Genomic DNA, 23,299 nt, shown 5'->3' on the forward strand with positions numbered 1-23,299 from the left:
ATTTACCCTATCTGTGGCTACCATGCTTGTTCTTTCTTTAGATTTAAGCATCAAGAGTGATCTGAACATATATGTAAACCATTACAAGAAAGAAGACAATGATAGGAGGAAAAGAAAAACATTGATTCATGAATTAGTAAGCAAGTTTGGGGATAACTGGTTTACTTTCATAAAGGTAAATATAAAAATTAAAATTAAAATAAGATAAAAACAGAAAGGAAGGCAAACCATCAGAGACTCTTAAATTTAGGGAACAAACTGAGGGTTGCTGGAGGGTGGGTGGGGGAATGGGCTAAATGGGTGATGGACATTAAGGAAGGTACTTGTTGGGATGAGCACTGGGTGTTATCTGTAAGTGATGAATCACTGGGTTCTACTCCTGTAACTAACTTGAATGTAAATAAATAAATTTTAAAAAATTAAAATGAACATGAAGTGAAAGAGTTCAGGTAGAGATTCTTTACAAATTATACACAATCCATCCAATTTGACATGTTATAGCCCCAAACATAATCAATACATATTTAAACATTTAATGAAAAATGAATTTATGCCACATAGCCAAATTTATTTGTGTTTACATTTTCAATCTTCTGAAATTTCTCAGGCTTAAAGTTGCTGAAAGGCCAAAAAAAATCTCAAATTTATTCAAGCTATTAAAGAAGAACTGCATATAGGACATTAAGTTGTTGCTCAAATGTTACTGAGCAGTAAAATACCATGATAAAGTGGCATCTTTCTGTGTCTCTATTACATCTTCAGCACTAAAATTAATTTATGATCAGTCATCAATTCATTTACATGTCGTTTTATGCTAAATCCTTCCTTGCTGATAAATGCTTATCCTTAGATCCATTAAGCTAGAGTAAAGTCTGTGCTTTATAATATGACCCTGCTAATTGTTGCATTACCATTTTTATGAGATACAAAAACTGGCTGTCCCCCATTTTTTCAGCCAATATTTAATCGAGGAACCCTTCCTATTAAGTGCAATCAGTCTAACTATGTGTTAAGTAAAATCTTCAGCTATACTTGTCTTTGGATAAATCAATCCAAATATTGACCTCTGCTTAAATGGAGAAAAACATGTCTAATATTTAGAAATTCTTCTCTCCCTCAAACATATTGAATATGCAACAATTCCACCTGCATTCTTCAGAGAGAGAAAGAATGTGTAATATACATGAAAGCAAAATAAGCAATTAAAAAATGTCTTCCTTGGGACATACGACACCTGTTAGCTTGCTCCACTCAGGTGAATATGTGACGTTCCCCTTTTATCAGCTAAATCTGAAGTAAACATTTAATTTCTTTTTAAATACATCACAGTCTAAGATAATGATTTCATTATTTTTGGCATCATCTCTGAAATTGTCCTAATACTACAATATTTTCCTTAAGTTTTTGCAACAAAAACAAGGCATCAGGTCACACTTTTAAGTGGCCAATTCTCTAAAAGCTGTGTGGTCGAGTAAGGTGGTAAGGCTGCCAGGTTTTACTGTGTTCAAAATGATCTGGTTTGAGAGTTCCAGTAAAACCTCCAAAGACATAAAATACAGAAAATATAGAGCCGCGATTTCCTTTCAGCCGTGGTATTTATGTGGGGTCCAACAGTTAAGGAAACTTTTATTCATTTCACTTCATGGCTTTCCCTCTTGGTTGTACTTTTGGTGATCAGTGAAGCAGTTAGAATCTTGGCTTCATGCTCAGGACATTTTCCTTCTGTCCTCTCTCACACTGCCTTCTGTTTCTTTTTTCCTGTGGTGGAGTCATTAAATGCAGGAAACACTTACCCTTGACTCCCATCATGGAAGATATAGAAAGAAGTATTAACTCCTCTCCCTACCCTGTTGCCCAGAAATGGTGGATTTGGCATTTAGGAAGACATATAGCAAGCATATTCCTAAAGACTGAAATAATTCCATACGTTTACTTTCTAGCCCAAATCGGTGTGATGTGCTATAATCAAGATAGTTTTAGACTTTATTACTACCGAAGAGATTTAAATTATGCTACAAATAAATTAAAAATGAGATTCCCCACAAAAAGTGCTGATACAGATGATTCTTGTTAGCAAGAGTCACCATAACTGAATATAGAACTAAATGTAAGATAATAAGTAATAAAGGTTACAGATAAAAATTAATATTTTTTACTCTGATTAAGTGCATGGGGGAAGGATTAATGTTTCCAGAGATAAAATTATATGTTGTATTTGTATGAATATATAGTCATATATGTACACACATACACGCATGCATGCAGAAAGGAAGAGACACACAGAAAGACAGAGATAGAGATCTGTATGTTAGGTAATAGACCAAGAGATCATTTTCCTTTTAAATATGTTAAATTCAGAGATTAAAAAAAAAGTTGGTCATATCCAGAGCAAGGATCATGGTCATTTATCTTGAAAGTAAGATACTTATTTTGAAAATTCTTTTGCCACCTATCAGGTGGGTATAACCTTAAAAGATGTTAAACCCCTCTGTGACCCAATTTTCGTATCTGTAAAATAAGAACTAAACTAGGTTTGTGATAGGTAAGGGATTTAATATATGTTAAAACTTTAGGGCAGGGATCAGCAAACTTTTCTATAAAGTGCCGGATACCAAATATTTGAATCTTTGCCGTCTCTTTTCGTTTGTTTCATGTTCTCTTACAATTGTTTAAATATGTAGGCAACATTCTTAGCTCATGGAGTCACAACAAAAAATCAGGTCACTGCTTGAAGAGTGCCTTGCACTTACTAAGGGCTATATATGCACAAGATAGTATTCTTGTTGATGGCATTATTATTATTATCATTATCATTATTATCATATTTAAATTCCTAGCCAACAGTTTGGAAGAGACATTTGGTAAGTGTTTGTTGTAGGAATAAATAAATAATATAGTAGACTTGCAAATACATTTTCCACATTACTGTTTTAGAAACTGAATGTTTATTTCTCCCTAAAATTCATGTGTTAAAAGCCCTAACCCCTAATGTTATAGTATTTGGAGGTGGGGTCTTGGGGAGGTAATTAGGTTTAGATGAAGTCGTGAAGGTGGGTTCATCAGACAGAATTAGCAAACTTTTAAAAAAAGACCAGAGAGCTTGCTGTCTCTCTTTGCCTTTTGAGAACACGCGTGGAGATACCTGGTTGTAAGCCAGGAGGAGAAATTCACCAGGAACCAAATCTCCTGGCACCTTGATCTTGGACTTCCCAGCCTCCAGAACTGTGAGAAATAAATGTTTGTTAAGTCACCCAGTCAATGGCATTTTGTTAGAGCAGCCTAACAAGACTAAGACATTGAGATTATGGAATAGGAAACTGCTGATATTTTCCTTTCTTCTTGCTTTTCCATTCATGGACCATTATTTCAAAATTTAAGATGTCTATCACAAATTACTTAGTTGTTTTGAAAATATCTGGAATTTATATAATTATTTCTTTATAAAGATGGGCTCTGCACTTATTCCTTAATGTGATTAAGTGTTGGAATGTTATATATACAAGTATAATACACACTGGCTTTTTAGCCCATCTCTGTGTTACCACTGGACTATCATTCTGGTTGGATTTAGAGTTTCAGGGAATGGAATATAACTTTTTGTCCCATTTAATAAAAATGGTTCTTAGTTTCATGAAAATGAAAATCTCTACCAAAGAGTTTAGGTGAAAGTAATGACTGAATTCCTCACACCACGTACAAATTTAGAACCCTGAGTAAATTACAGTAGAATCAGAATCCTCTCTGTGGGCACTTACCATCTTAGAAACATAAAAAGCCAATGGCAACAGTGTCTGTTTTTACTGCCCACCTCAATTAAGGCCATTAAACTAGGTTTAAGGGTCTGAAGAAAACATAAACACATTAGAACAATATTCATCAGCATGTTGATTTCTGTAACATTTGGTCCATACATACATTCACCTTAGGGCCATCCCCATGTATGCTTACATGTGCATATATGCGCACACACACACTTACACACTCACATACGCTTACAATCCTATTTACACCCACACACACCTACACACACTCACACAGAGCCCTAAATACACTCACACATGCTGTTATAATCACAAACCCTATCAATATTCTTTCACACACACATCCCACACTCACTCACACTTCCTACACACACACTTTTTAAAGAAAATATATTTACTTTGGATTTATATTTACTTACATTACACTTATACACTAGAAAACAAAACAAATTAAATCTTTGGTCATACCTTGCCCACAAAGTTACTGCAGAGCCAAAAAAAAAAAAAAAAAAAGGAAAAAAAAGGAGAAGAAAAAAAAGAAAAGAAAAAAGGAAAAAAAGAAAGAAGAGTTTCCTTTGGCTACTTCCTGTAGACTACAACTTCTTTCACTGAGAAGATGCATTATTCATAGGGCAAATTCATCATGTAATACACACCTAAACACCCTGAGGTTTTTATATACAGCAGTAATTAAGCAGTGAATTCAAGTAGGAAAACAGACTGTTTTCTTAGCAATAAAAGCTTCATTTGGAATGAACAGTATACCAGCTACAAGGAGAAAGGCAGATTGGTTTTAACCATGTTCACATTAGACAGCCTAACAGGTGAGCATGTAAAAGTGCGAAATGGCAATCTTCTGATTTATAGATATATTTATCATCTTTGACATTATAATATTTAATAAAAGGACTACATAGGCTATAGCTGCCCTTTTTTGTGTGCTATTATTGCAATTCTTACTGCATTCCTAATGGAGAGGAGTTCAGTATCATTAGTGAGATATGCAAAAATATGCAGAATTTTACCCTGAAGGAGATTATGTTGGAAATTCAGGCAAGAGGGCTTAACATAATAGTGCACTAATAAGTTAGCTCTCTGCATTCAAAGACTCAAACTTTTGCTTTGCCACCTTCAGTTGGATCTCGATTTCAAATCACGGCAGTATATCTGGAGTTCTTAAATCTTAATTAGCCTGGCAAGCAGACAGCCCCCAGGTAAGAAGCAAAACAAAAAAAGTGAGCTCCTGCATCACACATTGTATTATTCAGGAAGGCATAGAGAGGAAACATATAGGTCCTCATCCTTTTCCATCACCGTCCTAAAGAAATTTCCATCAGTGTTGGCTCAAGTCAGAGTGAAAAATCTTTGCCAGTTGGGAGCATACACATGAATTAAATGGGACCACGGTACACGCCTCCTAGGATGAAGATGATATTATCAAGGTAAATAGAGACATGGGTGATTTTTCTGAGAAGACCCAATGCCTGCAAAAGCAAGATCTACATTTGGGGTAGTTGCGTCTTTATAGTCACATAAGAGACATTTATGTATGTGTGTCAAAGAATGGATATCTACTGGAATAGAAAGACTAAATTTTTACATTTCTCCAGATTCATTGTGTACACATTAGTATTCAAGTTTTTTCAACAAAATTGGATAAACTTAAATCCTTTCAAATGGGTTGCAGTTCTGGGATCATCTTAGGAGTGTAGCAACTGCAACATTTCACTTAGTGAACAAAGCCAGAGGACGCCAGAGGAGTAAACTGCAAAAATAACTGTATTACTTGGGAGAGGAGCAATTACTGAATCCAACGATATGAAATGCGTAAATGTATGGCTTATCTCGCTATACATTTTCTCCACACAATACCTTGTGCAACCTTAGAGAGGCTCATTCTGAAGACTTGCTTATTTTCATCAGTGAATGATTGTACAGAGTGAAATATCAAGAAGTGTTTTGAGATTGCATTCACTTTGTATGTTGCTCCTGATATACAAAATATATCATTTCTAAAAGTCAAGGTTTTTTTTTTTTATGTAATAGACTTGGTTCCCCAGTAGAGTGAACTTTTCTTGAAAGCCCTGGATATAATTGAGTTTTCTTTCATGTCTTTAAGGCTTTTTAAAATTCATGAATTTTCTTATCATTTTTGCAGCAAAGCAAAAGTATTTCCAAATCCTTTTTGAATTTTGTGTTTAATATTAACATATTTAAAATGTTATAGAAATAGCTGGAGTGGAATAAATCTTACATAAGAAATTGTTTGATTTTTGATGCATTTGAGTGTAATAAATAGGTCAGTTATTCCTATTAAATCAGTTACGTTACCTGTCACAGAGCTGTCTAGATTGTCCATACTGGATCCGGGTGTCTGCTCTAGTGCCCTCAGGGGCCTGGGGATTTCTAAAGCTTCTTCTTCATCATCAGCATCATCATCTGGAACATCTGTTTCCAAATCGGAAATCAAGGCTCCGGACATGTAACCTAATGGTGGAACCGGGGGCTGTGGAGGTTGATTATTGCTTTGAATGTGCCTAGAATTCAAATGGGAGGAAAAAAAGAGGGAATTCATTAACAACCCACAAAATTATAATTAGAATTAAACAGCATGTTACGGCGACTAATTTTTTCTTCTTGCTTTCTATTAACTAATTTTGGAGCTTATGATGGTTTCTCAGAAGAGACAATGGGCTATGTATACATGATTAGTCAAAACCATAACCATATAAACTATTACACTCTTCTATTGGTATTCATGGGGTAATATACAGAGAAAAAATATACAGACCTAGTATTTTTGTGTAAATAAATCATCAAAGGAGAATAGGAATGTTTGCACAAATATTTAAAGTTGTTTTTGTTTTTGTTTTTGTACCATAAGAGTATAATCATTTTGTTTCCAGCTTAGTGTGGAAGTTGCATTCAGCCTGTGTGGAGGCCATATGAAGAAAAGATGTCACATCAAGAGTTAATACCAATAACCCTTCTCCCAACCATGAGCACACACTGCCTGACCTACAAGGCTTTCTTCCTGCAGGCTCCCCCATGAATCAGGCCGCTGGTTGTTTCCACTTTAACACAGTTTAAAGTAGGAATGACTACTTTGTGTTCAGGCTACTTATTTGTGCCTCTGTTTTGCCTACTGAAGTCTAAAACACTTAAAATACATAAAAGGTTCATCTCAGCATTTTCTGTGTTTAGAATATCAGGTGTGCTAAACATACCCTTTGCAATGCATGTGTATCTTCAATCTCAGCCTTGTGAAGTAGACAGAATTCATATTTTCAGCTCTTAGAACCTACCCAAGGGATGTTCAAACTTAAGTGACTTGTTTCAAATGGCATGGTTAGCAATATGTAGAGTTGGACCCTAGGTTCAGTTGATTCACTTTGTGACTACTTAAGAATTTCTTCTAGGTGCACCTGGGTGGCTCAGTTGGTTAAGCTTCCGACTTCAGCTCAGGACACGATCTCATGGTTCGTGAGTTCGAGCCCCGCATTGGGTTCTGTGCTGACAGCTTGGAGCCTGGAGCTTGCTTCGAATTCTGTGTCTCCCTCTCTCTCTCTCTACCCCTCCCTTGCTTGTGCTCTGTTTCTCAAAAATAAACACTAAGAAAAAAATATTTTCTTCAGAATTATAAAATGTCATTATATATATATGTGTAACAAATAAAAATGGCATATATAACATATATATAACAAATAAAAATGACATATATATGTATAACATATATATATATAACAAAGAATGACATATATACATATGACATACATATGACATATGTATATATGTCATTCTTATTTGTTACTTGTTAGTTGTTATTTGTTCCTGTCATTAGGGAGTGAATATACCACATATCTTAATACAGTAAATCTTTTTTTTTTGCCTTAATACAAAGTATTTAAAAGACGTTGGCTATTTAAGGCAGATGTATAAGTGTTATGCATTTTCACCCAAATATTTTGAGTTAGAAATACAAGGTTGTTTTTAATACCTGCATTTTGGGGGCGATTATTTCATTTGTCCAGAATTTATTTAACATCCCTCTCCCAAATGCATTCTTGAACTGGCAACCAACTCCAATGTTAGCAACATTATAAATTTTTCAACGGAAAAAAACCCTTAAGATGTTAGTTCCAGAAGCCACCTCAATATCATCAAGTCCACATCTTTAACTTAATGGGTCAGGAATATGAGGTCCCAAGTCATTATCTGACATTCATTATAGCTCATTTATGTAAAAATCAGAAAGTTTCTTAACTACCAATGCAGAATATCTTGAGTGTTGATGATGACATCCTGTAAATGTTGCCTCAAATTCTGTTTGTGAATCAAGAATGGACTGAGTCAAGTCATGAGCAAGAGAATACAAGGTGATATTTACATATATGACTCCTTCTCTAATGGTGTGCACTTTGGTCCTGGAAGGTACCAAATAAACTGACATTCTAGTCTTACATCATTGCTGACACCCCTTGAATGGAACAAATATACATTAATGTAAAAAAACATATTTCTTGAATTCAGCAGAATTAGGAGATAAACTAAAATAGGAAGAGGGTGCAAAACATTTACAAATATCTTCTAGTGACAAGCATGTGCTATGCACTACATGGGTCAATATATACAGAGTCCCTGGAGGTGGAGCCTAGGAATTATTATTTCTTAAACATTCCTCCTGTGATGTTGATGTACAGCTCAGATGAGGAGCATATTCCATTCCTGAAGGGTGAGATCCTGTGTGAGTACATAGAGGTTCATAACTTTTACATAGGGAGTCAGCAATGACACTCTGGAGGATTGTTGGACTGAACAGAAACATACTCAGAGAAAGAAACAGGGTTTTCCCTATGGGTACTTGGAGCAGGTAAAGAAGAACTAGTTTGTTCACTCATTTAGCATATATCTGTGCAACACTCACAAAGGGTAGTGCTCTTCTAAGGGTGGAAATACAGCATTGAACAATTTAAGTGAAAACCCAAGCTCTTCTGAATAACAGCTATATTACAGCTAGATACTGTACTTAGTCTTGTATATGAGGAAACTCATTAAATGCTTTTTTTTTTAAGATGTTATTTTTAAGTAATCTCTAACATCCAACGTGGGGCTCGAACTCATAACCTCGAGATCAAGAGTCACATGCTCTACTGACTAAGCCAGGAAGAACTCATTTAATTCTCACACAATATGATGTGTAATAAAGAATTTGACCTTGCCCAAAGAAAAGCTAGGCTTTTGTCATGTGCTCCAGGGAGGTAATCTCTAAGTTCTAGAATATCCTACCCGATAGAAGTGTCTTTGTTCACCTGGTAATCTTAGGCTTCTCCAGAGAGTCCAATAATGTGATTTATGGTAGGGGCTTTTAGTCACATGGTATCAGTTTGCCTTCTGGAGGAGCTAGAGACTGAGGTCAGCCATGCAGATAGCTAACAATGTCTATGACAAAGGTTCAAGAAAGACCATGAAGCTCAAGGTTCACGTGAGTTTCCCTGGTTGGTAATACTCCATGCATATTGTCACACGTTGTTGGTGGGAAAGTAATGCTTTCCACAACTCCTTTGGGAGAGGGCGACTGGAAGCTCTACCTTTGGAACCTTCCCAGACTCTGTCCTGTGCATCTCTTCTCTTGGCTGATTTTAATCTGTATCTTTTCAATATAATAGACCGTAACTTTCAGTATAATGGCATTCAGTGAGTTCTATAGTTCTTTCTAGTGAATTACTGAAACCAAGTGGTCTTAGAGACTATGCTCTTACATTGTATATGAGCTAATTGGTACTATCATCATCATTTTACAAATGGGAGACTGAAGCCCAGAAATGTTAAGTTGCTCAGTGTCATATAGCTTGTAAGTAGTGACAGTGCTACTTGTCCCAACCTCAACTGCCCTCAGTCAAATCCCCGACCAGGCAATCTGGAATATCTGAGGGTGGGGACTACATATCAATATATTTTAAGGTTATCCAGGTGAAATGCAGGTGAATTTGGGAATACCTAAGCTATAATCTGTGTCTTAAATTACTGAAGTACATGGCCACATTAAACTGAAGGAAATCCTCTGGCTCTTAAAGCAGTCGGCTTCAACTTAAATAGTGGTATTTTATGAAGCAGCCTGATGCAAAATAATACTGTTTAACAGATTTGCTTTGACCTTTGAAAACACATCTGATGATTGAGAAGAAAATGTTTAAAAACCTCTGGTTCTAAGAAAAGATCCTATGCTCATAAGAAGCTTTAAATAATACTCTTGGTTTTAGTATCTATTTGTACATTTTGCTGTATTTTTAAAATAAATAGTTCATCAACACTGAGAATGAGATATATCTCATTATCAACTATCCCAGTAACTAAGAGTGTCAAAAAAAAAGCAAATACTATTTCATAAAAATTTAACTTCAAGTACATCGTGGAAATCAACAGAAGATAATCAGAGGTATGTCACTGAGATTTCATTTTCAAGAGTCAGACTTATATGTCACTATTTGAGAGAAGAGAGTGCATATAAAAAACAAAACGAAACAAACAAAAAAAAATGACTGTACAAAATTGTGAGAGCCGGTCCCACTCGTATTCTTTCCATGCTTGCACAGGATATCTAAGTAGATTGCCATCAATACCTAAGGAAAGGTTATGGGTTGATTAGAAAAAAGGAATTTGGTTATTCTAGGTTTTATTTTTTAATGCACTTACTGTTACTAATATTGCTGTTTTTTCTTCCTGTCTCATTTTATTCAGCCCAAGGATCTTTGAATAACTGACCATATGTGATTTGTAGAAGCTTACATTTACATATTCATGACCACATACAGAATTAATCACAGGCACTTTGAACAATCCAAAAGGAGCCTTATATTGTAGCACTGGAAGTGAGTTCAAGGATAAGCTAATCGAAGCTAAACTGTAAATCAGAAAAGATTCTGGTGTAGCCAAAAGCACTTTAGCATGCAATTCAGCAGATCTGAATTCTTGCTCCGGGTCATTCCTTAACCAGTTATATGACTTTGATCCAGTTATTTAACATTTTCTTGGTCAATTTCTTTACGCAGATGATAGAGGAACTGCAAAGAAGCATTTCTAACCTCAGCTGTATAGTTATATGAGAACTCCTTATGAATTTCTTGCAAAAGAACATCTCCTCTGTCCCTGTGCTGAAGGCATGGGTCTCCTGACCTAACAAGAATACATACCATGTTTGCTTTGCTATATCAAACTGATAGGCTCTGGTCAGCTCGTCCAGGTGAGCTTGCAGCATGGGCTGCATCTCTTCCCGTGGGGATGGAGTGAGGGTTGCAGTGGACTGCTGTCCAAAGGAAATAGCAGGCGAAGAAGCCACGCCTCGGACTGGAGGTGTCGGGACACGATCATCATCTTCTTCCAGTTCATCTTCCATACCCTGGTGTAAGTATGTTTGCACGGGTAATGGAGGACACCAGCTATCGCTGTCATAACTGAAATCAAGTGAGAAAATATAAACTCTATCAACACACACATCCATACACACATACACACAATCATACTGGCAATAAAAAAACAACCACCATGGGAACAACAGCACCTAAAATGTTCTCTCGGTTTATTTTGTCCTGATTTCAGTTTGTTGGTGGGACCACGGTAAATCACCTGGCTGTTATCTTAATTTCTACTCACAATTACTACTGCTATCTCAATATCTCAATGTATTCTTACAAGATCTTATTAGCTAATTGTTACCCCACAGTTACAAAAGGCAATAACTTCCTAACAAACTTACTCATGTGGAAAAGCCAAATTGCTAATTACAGACAATTAATGAATTAATTTAGTGCCTTAGTGCTTGTAGATTTAACTACTTTCTTCTCCTGTTCATCCCTGTGTATGCCAATATGGATCATCAAAGAAGTGTCTGAGAATTTTACTTTTATTCTAGATCTATGCCAACCTTTCAGTCTATATGACATGTCAGTTTTTAAGACTTTGTGCTACGAAATGGATTCAATGGCCCTTTGATGCTCCTGATTCTCTAACTTCCTCAGTAAAAACTCATGCTTGCCTGTATCTATAAAACAGACGTTCAAAAGCTAGCCTGAAGAAATACATATTAAAAAGAAAAATAACAACTTCTAAAGAGAGTATTTTTTTAGGGACTCTGGTAAGGGAATATAGAAAATTAGCCCAGTTTTCATTGTGACACAACATCAGTGGCATTTCTATTTGCACCTTCTCCATATACTATCATTTTCATAAGTCAGAAAGATCCCAGTATGCTTTAAAAAGGAGACTTAAGAATGGGATAAACAATATTATTGAATAAAATATGTATTGAACGTAATACTATTGAATGTCCTATAAGTTCCACTTCTACTGAATCTTTCTCCAATACTTCACCTCTACTTTCATAATCACAGATCAGAATCCTTCTGATGTGAACTAGCTCATTAACTTGCTTTCCTAGTCTCTTGGGATTTCATCTCCGTCTCTTCTATCCTATCTTCCATGCAGACAATGGGATTATATTTCTAAAATCCTCATTCACATTACACCTAGGCTTTGAATTATTCCGTGATTATCACTATTATAAAAAAAAAGTTCAAATTCAATAGCAGGGACTAAAAAAAAAAAAACCTTTCCCATCTGATCAACCTACCTTTCTTTTTTTAAATTTTTTTTTTTCAACGTTTATTTATTTTTGGGACAGAGAGAGACAGAGCATGAACGGGGGAGGGGCAGAGAGAGAGTGAGACACAGAATCGGAAACAGGCTCCAGGCTCCGAGCCATCAGCCCAGAGCCTGACCCGGGGCTCGAACTCACGGACTGCGAGATCGTGACGTGGCTGAAGTCGGACGCTTAACCGACTACGCCACCCAGGCGCCCCAACTTTTTTCTAACTATTTCCCCAACATCAGCCTACTGTATTTTTTTTTCTAAACTCTGGGCCTGTATATGACTATTCTCAAATCATCTGCCTGTGAGTTCCAGGTCTTCCTTCGGGTTCAGTTCAAATGTCACTTTTATGAGGTATTCTCTGCCTCTGCCATATGTAATTGATTGCAACTCCAAAATACTTACATTGTGGTACTCCCCATATTATATTGGGATTACTTGTTTCATGTCTATTTTCTCCTACTATTCTATGAGCTCTTTAAACTTAGAGCTCCATCATTTTCAACTTTGCATTTCTAGCACCTGATACAGTATCTACCATATAGAAGTTTCATTAAAGAAACTAAAAATAGATGACTATTACAAGTGTATATATGTAGTCTTGACCTCCCTAACAAATCCTAACTCGTAAATGTCTAGATGATTCTCGAATATTTGTACTCAGGTGTCTTCATGTACCTTTTTAAAGCTGAATTTATTAAAAAAAAAACAAACTACACATGGATGTTTCTAGCAGCTTTATTCATAATTGTCAAAACTTAGAAGCAATCAAAATCTCCTTCAGTAGGTGAATGGATAAATAAACTGTGACAAAGTTCATCCATAGGCCAAATTTGAAAATTTTCCAAATAATGGAATATTATTCAGTGTCAAAAAGAAGTGAACTATCAAGCCATGAAAAGAATTAATGGAAAATTATATACACATTACTAAGTGAAGGAAGCCAATCAGAAAAGGCTATGTACTGTATAATTCCAAGTATATGACATTTTGGAAAAGGCAAGATTATGGAGACAGTGAAAAGATCAGAGGTTGCCAGAAGTTAAGGGAAGGGAGGGATGAATAGGTGGAGGATGGAGGATTTTTATGACAATGAAACTGCTCTCTATGATACGATAACGGTAGATGCATCTCAGTGTACATTTGTCCAAGCACACAGAATATACAACTCTAAGAATGAATCCTAATGTAAACCATGGACATTGGGTGATACTGATATATCAATGTAGGTTCATCAATTTAACCGTGTATCACTTTAGTGGGAAACATGGATAGTGACTGAGGTTATGCATCTCTGGGGGTAGGGGGTATAGGGGAAATCTCTGTACTTTTTGCTCAGTTTTGTAGTTAACCTAAATCTGATCTGACAAATAAAGTCTATTTAAAAAATCCTTGAATCGATAATCCATGTACTTGATAATCATGTGCTAGGTAACTGCATCTACTTACAGAGCATGCAATCTGGTGGGGCAGACTGATACTAAGCAAATAATCAACAATGCCAAGTACTATAGAAACAGGGAGGAGGGAGAGTGAAACTAGTTTTGGGGTAGGACAAGGCTATGCTGACCACAGGAAAAGGGGATATTCTAAGTAACACATATGGTGGCCCAGAGAAAGAGAAAAGATAACAATATTTGAAGAACTCACATAGTTCCCTAACTGGTAACAGCTGGAAAATAAAGGGAGTTGCCCAGAGATGCGGCAGGAGAGGTGAGGATGTGCCAGATCATGCAGGGCCTCACCAGTCCTGAGAAGGACTGTAGGTGATGGATAGTTATAGTGAGAGGTTTTTTACCGGGAATAATATCAGCTTTAGCTGCCAATTTTCCTCTTTTGTTGAGGCTACCTCAATAATCTACCTCAGTGAGTTGTAAACTGAAGACCTTGTTTGGACGCCCTGTTACACTCTGATAGGAATATCCCTTCAAAATATTGTTTATATTGTAGTATAAGCAGGCACACTTAAATATGTTACAGACAACAATGTTTGTTTTGTATTAGGAAATTCCATTGGTTAAATTTGTATTCCCATCTATTGACTAGGTAAGTACTTCTCTGACCTGAAAAAAATACATTGCTCCAAAATGATGCCATTTTGATCTGTTTTATATGTTGGAGATCAGAGTTAGATTTCACTGAAAAAAAAGGTCCTTTTGTGTACAAAGTTTGCAACCCAAGGCCCCAGCTGGATTCAGTGCTTCCAGTTTTTCCCATCACGCCACTTACAAATTGGTCTATGAAATCATGAGAATTGTTTGAATAAAATATTCATTTCTGTTCATTCTATTCTGTCCATTATATATGTCTAAGCCTCAGTCTTTTTAGATGGGTTTTCCAGTTTCTCAATGAGAATCTCCTACTCAAAATAAATTGGTTTCCTTCTTCTCCTATTCCTTCTACCGCTCTTTCTCCTCCTCCTCCTTATTATTATTTTTTTAAATATACTTTTCCATTCTGATCTATTAAAGAATTCAACTTATTTTGAATAAGCTGAACTCCTCCAATTTCATCTACCTTAATCTTACGGATCCTTCAAGCCACAGGCTATATCCCATATTTTTATAAAGATTGCCCTGATAAGGCCAACTAGCACTGATATATTACTCTTCTGAACTTGAACTGACATTTTTGCACATTTACTTGGAAATTGATTATGCACAATGTTATGCCATTTCCAACATTGGTTTATTTAACTATTGTCTAATTTATTTTAGAATTTAACCTTGCACATGTCGATAGTGTCTTTTCCTCAAGTGGATTTATGCTACATTAAAATTATGGCATTGAATTACTTCTGTTTGGCCACACCTGCCATAATACTTTAAAAATAGTAGATGATAAGCCTATTTATTGATTTGAAATGAAAACACATAAATTGATTCATTAATAAAAATACTCATGATGTTCAATGACATGGATAGAGGTACAGAGTATAATGCAAGTATAATGAAGTAAGTCAGTCAGAGGAAGATAAATGCCATATGATTTCACTCATATGTGGAATTCAAGAAACAAAACAAATGAGCAAAGGGGAGAAAAAAAGGAGAGAAAGAGACAAACCAAGAAACACTCTTAGTTGTAGAGAACAAACTGATGGTTACCAGAGGGGAGGTGCATGGAGATATGGGTGAAATAGGTGATGTAGATTAAGGCGTGCACTTGTGATGAGCACTAGGTGTTGAATGGAATTGTTGAATCAGTATATTGTACATCTGAAACTAAAATTACATTATATGTTAATTATATTTAAATTAAAAAAACAGGATGTTTAGGTTTCTTTTATTAACTTAATTTTTGACTTTAAATGGTATATTATAAAGTCAAACAAAAATATATATAAGAATCCTAAAAAAAAAGGACAAAAATGAAACACTTGCCCATTTTCAAATATGAAATGTGAATGCTATTATACTTCATCCATAGTTATAATTAAATTTACTCCAGGGGCGCCTGGGTGGCTCAGTCGGTTGAGTTACGACTTCAGCTCAGGTCATGATCTCACAGTCTGTGAGTTCAAACCCCGAGTTGGGCTCTGTGCTGACAGCTCAGAGCCTGGAGCCTGCTTCAGATTCTGTGTCTACCTCTCTCTCTGCCCCTCCCCTGCTCATGCTCTGTCTCTGTCTCTCTCTCTCAAAAATAAATAAACATTAAAAAAAATTTTACTCCATAAAATATCACATTTTTTTTGTTCTGTAAGTTAGAGCATGTATTTCCTTTGTTTACTTTGGCTTATTGCAAGGGATTTCCTACATTTGAATAAATAAAGAACATGTTTATATATTCAATCTTTAATTATTCTCTAAAATTCCCCTACTTCATAAGTAGTAAACTATCCTTGCTTCTAATAATCTAAAGAGAACATACATGAGAATGAAAATATGTAGACAGCATAAGAGAAACAAGAAATAATGTTGTATGTATCATATGTTAAGTTTACATAGAAAAAAATTGTAATTAGTTGCACTCAACTCATTTTTTTGTTATTCAAATACCATCAGGCAAAAGACAGCCAAACCAAAAATTATACAAACACATTGCATAATGTATTAAATGACTAAAAAATTTTCCAGTAGCTCTTCTTAAATAGAATGGGTGCTTATCATCACTTTCTCTGTGTCTTTTCTACAAAGGTAATCTAGAACGGGAGAGAGCAAACTCCACCAATGCAAAACATAGGCAAAACTGAACATGGGATTCATCTCAGAGGTTTGAGCAAGAAGACAAAAATAGAGAGATGAGGATAAAAGGAAGACTGGGAGAAGTATGTGGCAGAAGAGATGAAAGAAATTTGGGACACAGAGCACATGATGCAGCCGGGAGGGTTTTCACCATCTCTGAGGTATCTGTATCTTAATCCATTCCAGAGCAACAAATGCTAGGTTTCAGACCATTTCTGAAGGGCAAGGAAGTAACAAATGATTCTATAAAGGTTATCAAAAGTGTAGCTTTGTTTTTAGTATTTTCTTCACATTTACAGATATATATCTTATTTGAGTGATGGAATTTCAACTTTTTCTAGCAGTAGCATAAAGAAGACTGTGAAAATGCTCCTGATGCCAAACTAATGGTCTTTTGGGCCAACCATTCCTAGGAAAGATTTGTTTTGTTTTGTTTTTTGTTTGTATGTTTGTTTTTTTACTTATTGTCAGTGAAGTAAGAGGCATCAAATTATCTGTCTTGCCTGGGAAATAATGAGAAAGATGACAACAAATCAATGTTGCATGTGAACTAACTAGTTAAAGGCCAGATACAAATACCGAATTACTAATAAAAATACAATACAGTTCAACACCCGCAAAAGCTTGCCAATCTCTAATTGTAGCTACAAAGAAAAGCATCAGATTTCTATTGAATCCTTACTGAATTCTTCCTGGCATCATATGAATGCATTAAAAATACATTATATTTATGGCTAAGGGTGAATATATCGTGATACATTTTTATCAAGCCGAGAGGGGTATATTGATGACAGAACATTTACCAGTTTTGTTATCAGACTCCCTATATGACATCCAACTCTCCACAATTGGCCTTAAGACACCTCTTCAGATTATCTCCTACTATGAATATTTCAAACTCAACAAATCTCATACCAGTTGCTGAAGGATACACACAAGCAATTAGAATGCAATGTGATGTAGGACTGACTACAATAGAGGAGGAAGCTTAAGGAATAAGAAAATTAAGGAAAGGCAAGTAACCTTAACTAGAGTAGGATGGGGTTTTGAAGGAAGAGTGGGAAGTACTGAAGGAAAACTAATGGGGCTATTCATTTTCATTCTCATCTTTTATTTCTATATTTTTCCCCTTTGGCTACAGAAAATTCTCTCCATCTGCACAGCAAATGGTGACATTAATAACATTTAGTTGTAATCGTTTGTTAACAGTTTATTCTGGAATCTAGGCTACTTTAGGTTAGGGACCACTTCTCGTTATCTTTGCTCCTTTTGCTTCAGAAAGCTCAGAGCTGGCATCCAGCAACCACCTAACTCTGGGTACAATTATTTGTGAATAAATGATTCAAGATTCACCTCAACACTGAACTATCAGATTGCTCCTACTTTACCTGGTATACTTGGTTATCCTTTCCTGAATGCAAATTATTATTTTGTATACATTGCTCATCTAGGGCTTATCATGCAAAATAGTGTGTGTGTGTGTGTGTGTGTGTGTGTATGTGTGTGTTTTCTGTTATCTACCTACCACTCCTGTGACTCCCTAGATCAGAGATGAGATCTTCCTGAATAACTGTGTGTTTGTTTCTTTCATTTCTGTTGCGTTTCTTCCTGGCACTGGGCTTAGCATTTGTTATGTACTTGAAAAAAAATGTGTGTTGAATAAGTTCTCAATTATGATATATTAAAAACAACAAAAATAAAAACTATGTATCTCCATAAGAAGTAGAGTTGCAGAATTCTTTTTTTTTAATTTTTTTTTTTAACATTTATTTATTTTTGAGACAGAGACGGAGCATGAACAGGGGAGGGTCAAAGAAAGAGGGAGACACAGAATCCGAAACAGGCTCCAGGCTCCGAGCTGTCAGCACAGAGCCCGACGCGGGGCTCGAACCCACGGACCGTGAGATCATGACCTGACACGAAGTCGGACGCTTAACCGACTGAGCCACCCAGGCGCCCCAAGAATTCTTGATTGTTAAAATAAAAATTATTAAAAACCAAGAGGTGACATCTACACTTTTTGTTGTTTGTGTTTCAAGAAAATGTTGGGGCACCTGGATGGCTTAATCAGTTAAGCATCTGACTATGATCTCAACTCAGCTCATGATCTTACAGTTGGTGCAATCAATCCCCACATCAGTCTCTGTGCTGATAGCACAAAGCCGGCTTGGGATTCTTTCTCTCTCTCTGCCCTTCCACCACTGGTTCTCTCTCTGTCTCTCTCTCTCAAAATAAATAAAAACACCTAAGAAAATAAAAACTCTTAAACCTATATGAATTTCAAAATAAGCCATAAAAAATTCTATAGAAGAACTCATCTGTAAAATGTTCAATGTTAATATCATGAATAGCAGATTATAAAATAATCTAGGAAGTCTTTAAAAATCTTTCCTTTTCAATATTAGAAAACAAAAAAAGTATAAATAGTATATCAAGAAATGGGCAAAGTCATCACTAATCTACTAATTTTAATTTACTCTTGTCATATTGATTTTAAATATGTGTTGTCATCACCAACAATTGAAAGAACTTTGAAATATTAACCTTTGAAAAATTAAGTCCAGGGAATAAGAAAATTGAATTCTGCTGTCAGTTTACTGACAGATTAGACTTTATTGTTAAGAGTGATAATTTTTTTTTTTAATTTTTTTTTCAACATTTATTTATTTTTGGGACAGAGAGAGACAGAGCATGAACGGGGGAGGGGCAGAGAGAGAGGGAGACACAGAATTGGAAACAGGCTCCAGGCTCTGAGCCATCAGCCCAGAGCCCGACGCCGGGCTCAAACTCACGGACCGCGAGATCGTGACCTGGCTGAAGTCGGACGCCTAACCGACTGCGCCACCCAGGCGCCCCAAGAGTGATAATTTTTATTTTAGGAAATACTAGGTACTTAACACAAATAACTCAAAGGTTCTTGAAAACCAAACTATAAGCTACAAAGACTTTTGAGTAGATATAATCAAAATATATATTTCTTTACCTATGTAAAGTATCCAATGGATTTTTAGAAATCTTTTACAAAAATGGGGTGCCTGGGTGGCTTAGTCGGTTAAGTGTCCAACTTCGGCTCAGGTCACAATCTCATGTTCGAGAGTTTGAGCCCCGTGTCGGGAGCTGTGCTGACAGTTTGGAGGCTGGAGCCTGCCTCGGATTCTGTGTCTCCCTCTCTCTCTGCCCCTTCCCTGCTTGCACTATTTCTTTCGCGCACTCTCAAAAATATATAAACATTTAAAAAATTTTTTTAAGAATTTTTACAAAAAAAATGATTTTATAATATCATACATCCTGACTAAATATTAAAATAATTTGGGTAGGAATGCCTATATATTTTATAGCTTGATGTTCAGAAAATAATTTATATCAAAAAATAAAAGTCTTTGGCAATATGTAATAATTCATTCACCAAATGAATATTTCTAATTCTACTGCTGAGCAGTAAAATCAAGTGAGACATTTAGCATTTATTTGGAACAGATAGTTTTATTTCAATGGGTAATAGCTATCATAGTCTATTTTTAAGTGGACTTAGTGGGAAAAGAAAAAAAAAGATTTCAAATTACCTACAATATTCATGTGATCTGAGTTCAAAATTTTATGTTTATACATGTTTGTCAGTACTATTTACTCTTCCCAATTCACAAATTCTATTTTCCCATTTCCTGAATAGAGCCTTTAAAATGAAGATTCCTGAGTCCTGGATAATCTCCTCTTGGGGAAAGTACATCTTTTTTTTTTTTTCTTTGACAGGCTCCTGTGACCTGGGCACATTTACATTATTGATATGTATTGCATAAGATCGTGTGCAAAATTTAACTTTTTAAAAAGTCAGAGAAAATTTATTTCCTATTTTGAATGTGAACTTTTTAAAAATGTAAAATAATAATTATATGTATATAAATGGGAATTATAATCCTACAGAAGCAAGTAAAGCCCTTTTTGAGGAAGAGAAAGATGTAGAGAATAAAATACAGAGAAGTATGTATATGAATACATAAGTGTGTTTGTGTGTGTGTGTGTGTGTGTGTGTACATGCATATCTACCTACATCTCTGTGTATAAAGTATATATATTTATATATATGTAGTATATATGTATTATTCAATCAAGAAAAGGTAAATGAGGTATTTTGAAGGAAGCAAATGCTGTGACATAGAATGTTCCAATTAAGAAAATTAATTTGGAGATATCTAAGATAGCAATCTGGAGTTATCTAAGATAGCACTTATTTAAAAAGAAAAGGACAGGGCACCTGGGTGGCTTAGTCAGTTACATGTCTGACTCTGGATTTTTGCTCAGGTCATGATCTTATGGTTCCTGAGTTCAAGCCCCACATCAGTCTCTGTGCAGGCAGCACAGAGCCTGCTTGGGATTCTCTCTCTCTCTCTCTCTCTCTCTCTCTCTCTCTCTGCCTGCTTGGGATTCTCTCTCTCTCTCTCTCTCTCTCTCTCTCTCTGCCTGCTTGGGATTCTCTCTCTCTCTCTCTCTCTCTCTCTGTAGCTCACCCCCCACTTGTGTGCTCTTTCTCTAGCTCTCTCAAAATGAATACATAAACTTTAAAAAAAAGATTAAAAAAGAAAGAAAGAAAAGGAGGACATCTAAGGTGTCTCAATCAGTTAAGCATCCAACTCTTGATTTGAGCTGGATTTCAACTCTTGATCTCATGATTCATTAGGTTGAGCCCCACCTCAAGCTCTGCTAAAGATTCTCTCTCTCTCTCTCTCTCTTTCTGGAGGAAGTGTATGAGAAGACTAGGAATTGTGAAACTAGAGCATCTGTTTCAAAGGCATATGAAGGGGCACCTGAGTGGCTTATTCAGGTGAGTGTCCGACTCTTGATTTCAGCTCAGGTCATGATCTCATGGTTTGTGGGATTGAGCCCTGTTTGGGATTCTGTGCTGACAAGCATGGAGCCTTCTTGGGATTCTCTCCCTCACTGTCTGCCCCGCCCCTGCTCTCTCTTTCTCTCTCTTTCATGCATGTGAGCACACGCACTCTCTTAAAATAAATAAACTTTTAAAAAATAAAAAGAAAAGGAAATGAAGCAAAAAAATTGTGCTGTGATCTTTACAAAAAACAAGACAGGGAATAAAACATTATTCAAATAAACTGAGGTGTCTTAATATCTAAATATGTTTAAATTAAAAAAAACTTGGAAAAAGAAAAGCCTTATTCTGCATTTTTCAGTTTCAGTCAAAAGCAGTAGTGACCTGGGAATTGTGAGGAAGACGGAGCAGTTAGAATTATTAAAATAGAAAAAAAAAAGACTGAGTATATTTCTCCTCACTTGCTATTTTATTAGAGAACAAAAAGTATCAATGTCTTTCTGCTTTAAACTCAATTAACACTTAACAGAGGCAAACTAACTCTTGAGACATATTTGGGAAAGAATAAGGAAACTGGTCACATTTAAAGGCCCTTGAAGGAAATTTTCTAACTTAAGAGAGGTTTTGTTACAGAATGTGCAGTGGCTTGAACCTCTTTCATGTTCCAGCCCTTAAATTCCCATCAAAGCCGATGATTAAATTCTCTACAATTACACCATGTGATGGAGCTCAACAGTAGGTGCTCTGCTATGGCCAGACGAGTCATTAGAAAGCTGTGAGAGATGATGAAGCAGGTTATTTTAATTCCCTTTTCAACCCTGCTCAGGAGTGGCTCTTTAGTTCACAGAGCTGTGGACATTTGCTTTCAAACTAACAAGCAATATTATAAATGGAGGCTGCATTATCATGATTGCAGACAATCTAAGGCACTTGACAGCCAAGGATTCTAGGTTCTCAATATGTGCTGTGTTGTATTTATCAGCTAAAATACAGAGATGGTGCAAACAACAGAAGTGGGGTTGTGGGGAGGGCAATGAACAGGGTGGGAAGGGGGCAGGGAAAAAAGTAAGAGAATCCCAGATAAAGACAAAGAAAACACAATACAGAGAAGAGGAATGCCCTGGGCATTCTGTTAGTATAGAAGACAATTTTACCCATTTTCTTGCTGTTCCACTGCGTAGTGTTCCAGCTCTGTTCCAGGAAGGGGCTGGACTGGGGGAGGAGGTAGAGGAACATTGGCCCAGGTCGATCCATTGTTTTTCTGAGGTTTAGAAGAGTTTTTAGTTTTCTTCTTTTTTCCACCTTTCCCACCTGCAAGTAATAATGCATCTATTCAGATATACCAAATATCAGAAGAAACACAGTCACTGGGTGGGAAGATGGATTTATGTTTTTGAAACACCACAATGAGTATATTACATTTGTTAAACGCTATAAACAATGATTGATCTAATCAGAAAATGTTTTTATAAATCACTCGACATTATATTGTTTCTTTCCCAATGCATGAACTACCGTGCTGAATAAACCAAAAACATGGGTCCTGTAGCAAAAGCACACTTATTGATTTATTCATGTCTGCTGCCTCTACGTTTTCATTGTTAGACAAAATAATGGGCCATAACAAATTCTTTCAAATGTCAGATTTTAGTGCGCTTATAATGCTCTTTTGCATAATCTCTCTCAGTGGAAAATGCAGTGTCTAAGGATACAGGCTAAACTTTTCCATTAGAATTTACTCTAATTAATCCAAGAGAGTACAGTTTTCTCTCAAAAGTGACTGATAAAAATCAATCAAATATAATCTGGGTACTTATAAATCTTTCACAATGAGAAGTTTTATAGAATTTTAAACTAACGAATGGCGTAGTTATTTTTGCTTATAGTG

General features: G+C 35.9%; 1 protein-coding gene across 7 annotated transcripts in view; it reads right to left on the reverse strand.

Annotated features, from left to right (window-relative positions):
* Positions 1-23,299, reverse strand: part of ROBO2 (roundabout guidance receptor 2) — a 610,594-nt gene that overhangs the window by 19,294 nt on the left and 568,001 nt on the right. For all 7 annotated transcript variants that reach the window (XM_047875818.1, XM_047875814.1, XM_047875817.1 and 4 more), the window contains exons 22-24: positions 22,566-22,722; positions 10,952-11,212; positions 6,093-6,298 (exon numbers count right to left, since the gene is read on the reverse strand). In XM_047875818.1, coding sequence (XP_047731774.1) covers positions 6,093-6,298; positions 10,952-11,212; positions 22,566-22,722 — 624 coding nt within the window. The remainder of the gene's footprint in view (positions 1-6,092; positions 6,299-10,951; positions 11,213-22,565; positions 22,723-23,299) is intronic.

The sequence above is a fragment of the Prionailurus viverrinus genome, chromosome C2 (genome assembly GCF_022837055.1).
Source record: "Prionailurus viverrinus isolate Anna chromosome C2, UM_Priviv_1.0, whole genome shotgun sequence".
Classification (NCBI taxonomy): domain Eukaryota; kingdom Metazoa; phylum Chordata; class Mammalia; order Carnivora; family Felidae; genus Prionailurus; species Prionailurus viverrinus.